The 10,829-nt window shown below is 41.5% G+C and overlaps 2 protein-coding genes across 3 annotated transcripts in view; one reads left to right on the top strand and one right to left on the bottom strand.

The window, feature by feature from the left end:
• The window catches only part of FBXL13 (F-box and leucine rich repeat protein 13), a 72,018-nt gene that overhangs the window by 48,382 nt on the left and 12,807 nt on the right, over positions 1-10,829 (top strand). The window contains exons 13-14 of the mRNA XM_026726699.2: positions 5,691-5,789; positions 10,534-10,651. Coding sequence (XP_026582484.1) covers positions 5,691-5,789; positions 10,534-10,651 — 217 coding nt within the window. The remainder of the gene's footprint in view (positions 1-5,690; positions 5,790-10,533; positions 10,652-10,829) is intronic.
• Positions 154-10,829, bottom strand: part of FAM185A (family with sequence similarity 185 member A) — a 71,783-nt gene continuing 61,107 nt past the window's right edge. The window contains exon 8 of one of the 2 annotated variants that reach the window (XM_087934288.1): positions 154-811. In XM_087934288.1, coding sequence (XP_087790414.1) covers positions 792-811 — 20 coding nt within the window. In that variant the 3' untranslated portion in view covers positions 154-791. The remainder of the gene's footprint in view (positions 812-10,829) is intronic. The other variant, XM_087934283.1, reaches the window with a different exon arrangement.

Here is a 10,829-nt window from a genome sequence, read left to right as displayed (position 1 = left end):
CCCCACCCACAGATCTACATTCTGTACAGAATTAAAAAGAGAATTTTAGAAATGTCTGTAAATTTATTAAAAAGAAAAAAAAAACGAACTATCAGATTGGTGTCAATAGAATAGAATAGAATAGAATAGAATAGAATAGAATAGAATAGAATAGAATAGAATTCTTTATTGGCCAAGTGTGATTGAACAAACAAGGAATTTGTCTTGGTGCAAATGCTCTCAGTGTACATAAAAGAAAAGATACATTTGTCAATAGTCAAGAATCATCAGGTACAACACTTAATAATAGTCATAGGATACAATAAGTAATCAAATCATACTAGGAAACAGTCAATAAAAAATTGTTAGGATACAAGCAACAAAGTTACAGTCATAAGTGGGAGGAGATGGGTGAAAGGAAGGATGGGAGGATTAATAGTAATGCAGACTTTGTAAACAGTTGGACAGTGTTGAGGGAATTATTTGTTTAGCAGAGTGATGGCGTTTGGGGAAAAACTGTCTTTGTGTCTAGCTGTTCTGGTGTGCAGGGCTCTATAGCGTCGTTTTGAGGGTAGGAGTTGACACAGTTTATGTCCAGGATTTGAGGGGTCTGTAAATATTCTCACAGCCCTCTTTTTGACTTGTGCAGTATACAGGTCCTTGATGGAAGGCAGGTTGGTAGCAATTGTTTTTTCTGCAGTCCTAATTACACCCTGAAGTCTGTGTCTATCTTGTTGGGTTGCAGACCCTTTGCAACAAGTGAAATTTAGCTCCGCTGCATCCTATTTCTCTTGATCATTGCTGACATGTTTCTACACCTCAAATAGTCGACCTGTGGGTAAATTAAATTAATTGGATGTGATTTGGAAAGGCACACACACCTCTCTACAGAAGGCGTCACAGCTGACAATGCATAACTCTATCAGAAGAAAAGCCACAAGGTCAAAGAAACTGCCCACAGAGCTCAAAGATAGGATTATTGCAAGGCACAGATCTGGGGAAGGCTACAATAAAATTCCTGCTGCACTGAAGGTTCCTAAGAGCACAAGGGGCCTCTATAATTCTCAAATGGAAGACATTTGGCGCAACCAGGACTCTTCCAAGAGCCCAGTCAAACTGAGCAATCGTGGGAATTAAGACCACACCTAGACTACTGCATCCAGTTTTGGTCACCACACTAAAAAAGATGTTGAGATGCTAGAAAGTGTGCAGAGAAGAGCAACCAGGATGATTAAGGGACTGGAGGCTAAAACATGAAGAACGTTTATAGGAACAGTGGTGGGATTCAATTTTTTTTACTACCAGTTCTGTGAGCGTGGCTTGGTGGGCGTGGCAGGGAAAGGATACTGTAAAATCTCCAGTCAGAGATGGAATTTGCCGGTTCTCTGAACTACTCAAAATTTCCACCACTGGAAATATATAGTATTCCATTTCTTCTTGTTCTCTAATTGCCAATGTTAACCTACTCATTTCTGCACATTCCAGTATTTTCTAAATCACTTCCTCCTCCACCAGAATCATTTTTATTTTTCCAATTTTGAGCAAATACAATTCTAGCTGCTGTTAATATATGTATAATTAAAGATATATATATATATATATATATATATATATATATATATATATATATATATATATATATATATATATATATATATATATATATATATTACTACAATTCTCAGGTAGGATCCTCAGTAAAAATATGTCGGGCTTTAAGTTTACATGTTTTTTTAATCATTTTTTCCAACCATGTATGTATTTTTGTCCAATATCTTTTAGCTTCTGTGCAGGTCTACCACATATGGTAATATGATCCAGGTATTTGATGAAAAAGGTTAGCCACCACTGCCCTAGGGAATTGCAGATCTATTTTATGACAGTAACAGAGAGAAGATTTCTGTTAAGTGTGGTTGTCACTGTTCAACATTTTATGGCTTTTTCGTAAGAAATATCAATAGAAGTTTTAAATCACTGGAAGCAACTTAGCTCTACTGGAGAATGGTACAATCTAACTCCAAATCTAGTTAAATCATCCTTACCAATTTTTTCCAGGGAACTGGGTCACACAGTTCAGTAGAATGCACAGCTGATGTTTTTAAGCATTACCATTTCAGTGAATTTTTAGGACTCGGTTGAAGTGAGCAAGGCTGTTTTTATTCACTCGGATCCGAAACAGCATTTCGAAGGTGGGAAGGTGAGAAAAGAGTTTGATTGATGGCTACGCAGGTTGTCCTGGACTTAGAATCACTCTGTCATGCCCTTGGTAGAGTCAGACTCTGAGGGAGAGGAGGAACAGCAGACAGGGAGTGGAGGTGTGGTTCCAGAGGTTGTATAAGAGGCTGGGGAAGGTCAGAAGCCGGCTGGGCAGTCAGAGAAAGAACCAGGCCCATCCCCTCTTCATCCTAGGGCATGCAGAGAGGTGAGGATAAGGAAACAACTTGGCTTACGAGAGAGGAAGTGGCCATGATCCTCCTCATTGGTTGCAGCTGGGGAGAATAGCATATAAGAGAGACGATTACAACACAGAGTTGCCAGAAGCAAAGCGTGTTTTATTTTGGGCTGAAGTTATCTTAGTTGGCGTCCTTCCAACAGACTGTGCCTTGTTACCTCCTTGAAGGTGGTAATTACTTATCCTGGTCTGTTGTGGAAATTTTGTCATTGTAGTTTGTTTGGTTTTTTTATTTCACCTCTATCTGCTCATTAAGTTCGGACTGTATGGTTTTCTTTTGAAGACTATTTTTGAATCAGCTTTATCTCCAACTGAGAATTATTGAACAGTGGGGCCAAGTTGGAGGCATTATTTATGTTTTGGATTTTGTTACATTTGTGTTACGCTCTGGGTCACCACACACTCATTTAGTGTGGTGGTGGTGGTTGTTTTAAATTTACAACAGCACTGAGGAAAAGTTACTATCGTTTTTCACTTAACGATTCTTGCAGCCTTCCCCACAGTCATGGGATCAAAAATCCAGGCGTTTGGCAGCCAGCATGTGTTTGTGACGTTGATGGGTTCATCCCGTTTTAGGCCTAATAAGCCTCTCTGCAGCCCCCTGGGAGCAAAAAAGGACTGGGGGCCCCCACACCGCACCACTGCCCCATGCCCCATTTTGGGCCTAGTAAGCCTCCCTGCACTTACCTGGGAGCCAAAACAGGGTCCGTGGGGACTCCTGGAAGGGGTGGGGAGGGGCCAGCCAGTCAAAATTTCTGCTATCGGTCCGAATCGGCTGAATACCACCCTCTGGGTTCATGGGATCACCTTTTGGGACCTTCCCCGCTGGCTTCAGATAAGCCAGATTCACTTAACGATGGTGGAGTTCACAACTACGGTGATTTGCTTACCCATTATGGCTAACAAGGTTGTAAAATGGGGCAAAATTCATCTGATGACAGCCTTATTCAGCAAAAGAAATTTTGGGGGCTCAGTTGTCGACATAAGTCGAGGGCAGCTACCTGTAATTCAGATGTTGGTGGTTGCTCCCAGAATGGAGCTAAATCATCTGATGAATGTGAAACTTTTTCTCCCTGGAGATTTATCATCCACCGTAGAGTTTCATCCAGGCATCCTTCAAGCAATAAATCAGGGAAGCTTTATTCTTGTCCTAGCAAGGGCTGAGCCATTTTCTAAGCCATCATAAATCATGAATTGCCGTGAAGAAATGGCCAGAGACAGCTGGTAGTGTCAAGTCAGCAACTCTGTCTTTTCTGCTCTTCTGATCTGGCAAGAAAACTCCAGAGGAACTTAACATATATATAGATTATTCTGCGCATCTGTTTGCTCAAACAGATTTCAGTCTCTGCTCTTCCAATGCCTCCAAAACCCAACATTTTTCTGGAAGAAAGAGCAAGGTTGATAAATGTCTTTCGCCTTTTTTTATCCAAGTGTTAGGCTTTTTCAAAACATTGTGGTCCTGTTGTGTACATTAGAAGTATTAAATGTGGTTCCTGTGATATAATTCATGCTGACATTTTAAGTCTAATTAAGTACTTGCGTTAAGCTTTTCACTATCCCCTTGACATTAGGAAAAGAATAACACAGCCTCACAGGCAACGAAAATTGTCTCCTGATCCTTTCAGTGGGAGGTCAGTCTTTAAAAATGCACCCACAGATCTGGAAGAGGTGGCATAAATAAATGCATAGTTATCTCTGCCTTTTACTTCATTCTTATCTAGAGGCCTGTGGAGGGTAGTGGATTTTACTGATACCGAATGCCTGAAAGAGGTGAATAGACTTGCCATGTAAAAATGTTGTTATAAATACTAGGACAACATTTGGGGTGAAGCGGTAAAAGACATATATCTATCTAGATCAAAATATCTATATATCTCTATCTCTCTACTGTGTTTCCCCAAAAATACAACCTACCCTGAAAGTAAGACCTAGCTTGATTTTGCACATGAGCCCAATATAAGCCCTACCCCCAAAATAAGCCCTAATTAAGATCCTGTCCACTCTAAATTAAGCTAGGGTGGGGATGAGGGAGTGGAGCTGCCCTACTGCTTACCTTTGGACAGTTGTAACCAGGACTCACACACCCCGACACCTGCCTTGTTGGCTCATTTCTTCTGCAGCTGGCAAGACTGACAAGGCTTTCCTGAAGGCCTCTGTAGATGATAAGGAAGCTTTGGATCGACCCAGAGCTCTGTTATTGGCTGCAGAGGCCTTCAGGGAAGACTTGCCGGCCTCAGAAGATGTTCCTGAAGGCCTCTGACAGTGGAAAGGAGGCCAGGGGTGACACGTGCAAGTGAGGTTAGTCAGTGGAGGACATTCCCCCCCCACAAATAAGACCTGGTGCCTTTTTTGGTGGCAAAAAATACATAACACAGGGTCTTATTTTCAGGGAAACACGGTATCTACCTATCTATCATTTGTCTGTCTGTCTATAATTATACATACATATGCATGCATTTAATTTTTATAAATAATTGTGATTACAGTAGTAAAATCTAATATAGGTAGTCCTCGATTTACAGCAGTTCCTTTAATAACCAAAGTTATAACAGCACTGAAAAAGGTGACTTGGGAGGACGCCAGAACCCAGATAAGACTTGACAAACAAAGACAATTCACATTTTGCTTCCAGCAAGGTGCTGTGCGCAAACGCCCTTTTTATCCTGTTCTCCCAGCTGCAGCTAATGAAGGGAATCAGGGCCCTTTCCTCCCCTGTAACCCACATTGCTCCCTTCTCTATTCCTCCCTGCATGCCCTAGGATGAAGAGGGGGTGGGCCTGGGTCTTCTTCTGAATGCCCAGCCGGACTATGCCCTTCCCCCGTTTCATCCAGTCACTGGAACCACACTTCCACCTCCCTGTCAGCTGTTCAATCTTCCCCTCAGAATCATTCTCCAACAAGGGCATGACATATTGGAACATGCAGAAATGAGTAGACTAACATTAGTAATTAGACAGCAAGAAGAAAGGGAGTATAAGATTTGGGATCTATTTTATGGATGGTTGGGAAATTAAATGATATTGTAATCATGATATTCAGAACAGTTGGAAAATGAAGCAAGAAATTTAATGATATTGTAATAATGATAGACTATGATATATAATGTTGAATAGGTTATAATATGAATGTAAATTCGATAAGAAACATATATAAATATTATCATGTGCACAAGATATATGTACCCAGTCGACACACTGTATAACTGAAAAAGGGTTTTTATTTGTAGTTTTTGTTATAAAAATGTTTTTTTTAAAAACAGATAACAGTGGAAGGCTTCAGAAATCTTGGTAACAGCTGCAGCAGGATCCGGTACCTGACAATTAACGAAATGCCTACCTTTACCGACAGATGCATTCAAGTAAGAAAGGACCACAGTCTTTTTAACAAAAATCTTCAATTTAGCTTTTAGCCTTGAGAGCCTTAGGTATGAAAGAGTGGTGACAGTTGAATGCATAGAATTTTTTTGCAGGTGAACGGGTGGGCTGGCCGAATTTTGAAATATAGACGGTCCTTGACTTACAACCGTAATTGTCCCCCAAATTCCCTGTGCTACGCAAGAGAGTGTCAATTCATAAAACATATTGTATACAAGTTTTATAGTTGTCAACAGAAAGAAGGGAGGGGAGTTTCAAAGAGCAGGCAGCAGTGTGGAATCGAAAGTACATTCCATTCATAATTTCTTCAGAGGCTGATTAGATGACTGAAGCGTCTGCCTCACAAAAATCTATTTGGAGAGCATGATTGATGACTCTTGGCTATGGACATGTTTCGTTGGATGATACACCCAGAAAGGTAGGGGGGGAGAAGCAGGATCAAGTGAATTACATATCTCAGAGTCGTCTATGCCCAGGCAAATGCCGGCATGTTAACTTCTAAGAAAACAAAAAAAATTTCGGGAGTGTGGCTTGTGGCTCATGATTTAATTGGAGTAACTGCCGGAATCCTGACAGACAATTGTTAAGTGAGTTGCATCCCATTGTACGGACTTCTTTTGATACTGTTGTTAAATGAATCACCACAATTGTGAACTGAATCATGTACTTGATCTCTTTTTAACAAGCGTCCATTCATTACTAGCGTTCTTTAACTTAGGAGCACAATTGACCCCAAATTTCTGTTGCTGAGTGAGACAGATATTAAGTGAGTTTTGCCCCATTTTATGACCTTTCCTGCCACCGTTGTTCTGTGAGTCACTACAGTTGTTAAGTTAGGAACACAGTGGTTAAGTGAATCTGGTTTCCCCGTTGACTTTGCTTGTCAAATGGTCACAAAAGGGGATCACATGACTTCCTGGGACACAGCAACCATCATAAATATGAGTCAGTTTCCAAGCCTTTGAATTTTGATCACGGGGAGGCTGCAACAGTCATAAGTGTGAAAAACGGTCATAAGTCACTTTTTTCAGAAGCGTAATTTCAAACGGTCACTGAATGAACTGTTGTAAGTCAAGGACTACCTGTATGTCTTGGGATGAGGTAATAATTCAATTAAAATATCAACCTAGTTTGTGGCCGATATAAACAGTCTTAGACTTAGAATAACTTTATTGTCACATTGAATGTTCACTAATCAGCATACGTTAAAATGACATTTCATTGCATACAGTTCTCAAAGGGTCACCAATATATACTACAAATCAAGGTTGGTATTCAATTTTTTTTCCCTACTGGTTCTGGGGTGCAGCTTGGTGGGCCGTGTGGTGAAGGCAACGTATATAGGGCAGGAGTGGGCGGGGCGAGTATCGAGTGGCTGGAAAGGGTGAGCGAGGTCGAGTGGCCAGAAGGGGTGAGTGAGTGTTGAGCACCCAGAAGGGGCGAGCGAGTATCGAGCGGCTGGAAAGGGTGAGCGAGCGTCAAGCGGCCAGAAGGGGTGAGCGAGCGTCGAGCATGCAACTAAGTGAGGGAGCGTGGCCAGCCAGAAGTCGCCATCTATTCGGCGACCCAGGCCAAATTGCCGTTATCGGTTCAGCTGAACTGGTGCAAACCAGCTGAATCCCACCTCTGCTACAAATGTATACAGACGAATTTCCTGTTGGGATTTTTCAGGAAAGAAACGGGAAAGCAAAACAATAAATGGCTTTATAGAATTTTGCATGTGCCAGCCTGTTCGCTATATTTAAAAAGAAAAAGATTATAGAAAGGAGCCGAGCAAATTCATAGCAGATGAAGCAATGATAGGCACAGGGAATATTTCTCAATATATGATTGACTCGGGAAGCGATTGGGTTTTCCAATTTGCTTAATCATTGAAAGCAATTGAAATATTGGTGAGATTTATTTATCCCCATCATATAGTATCCACTAAACATATTCGATATTGTTATTATTTTGGTGCTCACATAGTCACCCAGATGTTTAGACTGGATGTGGCTGTCAGGATTCTATCAGTTACCCCCATTTAAATCATGAGTCTTGAGCCAAACTTTCAAAACTTCAAAAGGATTTATTGAGAGTTAACATCCCGGCACTGTCTGGGTGTAGCCGACTTTTAGACACATAATTAGTCACCCTTGACCCTGGGTTTCCCCCCACCCCCTGGGTGTATTCATATTCTCCAATGGGACACATCCATAGCCAAGAGTCATCAATCATGCTTAGAATTTTACACAGCAGAAACTGCGGTCACCTAGTTACTATCTTTGAAAACATTTATGGAATGCAGTTTTGGTTTTGCAAGCTGACCACTGCTCTCCCCTCCCTTTCTGTCGGCGACTCTAAAAAGACCATAGAAATATTTTATGGGTAGACACGTCGAACATCCGGAAGGGGCAAGTGTGTGTCAAGCGGCCGGAAGGGGCGAGCGAGCGAGCGTCAAGCGGCTAGAAGGAGCAAGCAAGTGTCAAGCGGGTGACTGCGTGAGGGTGTGTGGCCATGCCAGAAGTCGCTACCGGTTCGGCAACCCAGGCCAAATTGCCATTATCTGTTCGCCCAAACTGGTGTGAGGCAGCTGAATCCCACCTCTGCTTCAAATATACACAGACAAATTTCCTGTTGGGATTTTTCGGGAAAGAAATGGGAAAACAAAACAATAAACGCCTTTATAGAATTTTGCATGTGCCAGCCTGCTCGCTATATTTAAAAAGAAAAAGATTTTAGAAAGGATCTGGACAAATTCATAGCAGATGAAGCAATGATAGGCACAGGGAATATTTCTCAATGCCAATTGTTGACAGATGCCAGGAGCAGCTTAAAGGATGGTGCTTGATCTTTTCTTAACCTCCGTAGAAAAAGAACACTGGATATTAAACAGACCTTTGGTTTGGATCAGCCTGTATTTCAGGTTTAAATGGTGAAGGCTCCAACCCCTGTCATTTCCTGTCAGTGATTTCTCGAAAATCGCCGGTGTATCTCAGCTTTATTAAAACCATTACCTCCACAGCTCCAGGGCATGCTTAGAGGAATTTTTTGAAGGACACTGCCAAACATCCTCAAGGACATAATTGGAAACTTTAGGAACAGTATTTTTAAACCTCTTTTCTGTCAGTTACTATTGAGCCAAAGCACCAGAAGGCAGGACAAGAAACAATGGATGGAAATGGATCTAGGAGAGAAGCAACCTAGAACTAAGGAGAAATTTCCTAAAAGTGAAAAGAATTAGCCAGTGAAATGATTTACCTTCAGTTCAGAAGTTGTGGGTGCTCTAACAGTGGAGGTTTTAAGTCACTTGTCTGAAATGGTGTGACGTCTTCTGCTGGAGCAGGGGGTTGGACTAGAAGACCTCCAAGGTCCCTTCCAACTCTATTCTGATTGGTCTGCCTATCTTATGAGGAAACAAGGAATGGATAGCTTAGAAACCTTTCCTTTGATCATGCTTCCTAATTCACCATATGCCCACTGGTTAGGTGTCCTAGGAATGGGTTATGGGAGTATTGTGTTGTTGTTGTTTTTATTAAATCCACTTCTAGGTTGTGGAAGTGAATTTAAGTAGTTATCATGCCCCTTTTGGAATCTGATTCTGAGGGGGAGGTTGAACAGCTGACAGGGAGTGGGAGTGTGGCTCTGGTGGCTATGGAGGAAACTGGGGAAGGGCACAGTCCAGCTAGGCATTCAGAGGAAGACCTAGGCCCACCCCCTCTTCATCCTAAGGCATGCAGGGAGGAACAGAGAAGGGAGCAATGTAGGTTATGGGGGAGAAAAGGTCCTGATTCCCTTCATTAGCCGCAGCTGGGAAAACAGGATATAAAGGGTGTTTGCCCACAGCACCTTGCTGGAAGCAAAGCGTAAATTATCTTTGTTTGTTAAGTCTTATCTGGGTTCTGGTGTCCTCCCAACTGTGTGTGGTTTGTTAACTTTTGAAGTCTGCAATTCCTTATCCTGCCCTGCCTCGTTAATTGCTGCAATGTGATTTGTGTTGGTTTTTATTTATAATTTGCATGTGCTTTTGGTTCGGACTAAATTTCTTCCCTTTAAAAACTGTTTTTGGGAGAGTTTTTTCTCTTGCTGATTATAAGTAGACATTGGGGGCCAAGTTGGAGGAATTAAAGGGACTTTACCTACAAGGGGGGACTTTTCCCAGTGCGTGTATGCACAGAGCTGCTAGAAGGCGAGAGCAGCTCAAACAAAAGGGGAGACTTGGGAGTAAGGCTGGGAGGTGATTGCCCCTCCCATAAGGGATAAAAGTCAGACCTAAATGATGAAACCTTTGCAGGAAGCAAAGTAGTTTGATCAGTTCCAAGTCATCCTTAAGCTCTGTGTACTTCGGTTGGTTTTTTCTTGTACTTCCATAGTTTCTTTTATAGTTAATTGGATACTTCTGTTTCTGGCAGCATTGCATAGAACTGGAAAGTGAGTGCTTATCTTGGGAGACTGTTTAAGATTAGTTCTGGCTGTGAATGGAAACAATTCCCAGTGTTGCAATAAAATAGGTTTTGCTTTTAAAACAAGTTTGTGTTAATTACGTGTGAAGAAGCCTGGGTCTTAAAGTTGCCAGGGTTGGACAGCCCCTAAGATAAAACACGATTTTCCAGTTGGGAAAAGCGGGAATGGGAATATTAAATTTGTATGAAATAGCATAGAAAAATTAAGTTTATTTTATTTTTTTATCAAAGGCGTTTTAAGAAAGGATGTTGTGTGTTTATTGAATGGTTTCCTCTTCTTTTCAAGGCTTTGGTGCCAAAGTGCCAATGGATTGAGTCGGTTGAATGCAATGAATCTCCACACTTGTCCGATATTGGTCTCAAAGCATTCAACACCTGTCAGCTTGTTAAAATGAAGATTCAAGGTTAGGGGGAAAAACGTAGTAATTCTAGTAGTAATAATAGTAACGTAGTATGAAAAATGTAGTGATGAAAACACATCATATTTTTAAAGAACATTGCTATTTCTTTTCACTTTAGATCAGGGATGTCCCTGGAACATACTATCATATGTGGTGGACATGTACAGAAGCCAAAAGATAT

The sequence above is a fragment of the Pseudonaja textilis genome, chromosome 5 (genome assembly GCF_049901715.1).
Source record: "Pseudonaja textilis isolate UNSWEBS1 chromosome 5, rPseTex1.2, whole genome shotgun sequence".
Classification (NCBI taxonomy): Eukaryota; Metazoa; Chordata; class Lepidosauria; order Squamata; family Elapidae; genus Pseudonaja; species Pseudonaja textilis.
Note: the sequence above shows the minus strand (reverse complement) of the source record. Positions and strands in the feature narration are given on the sequence as shown.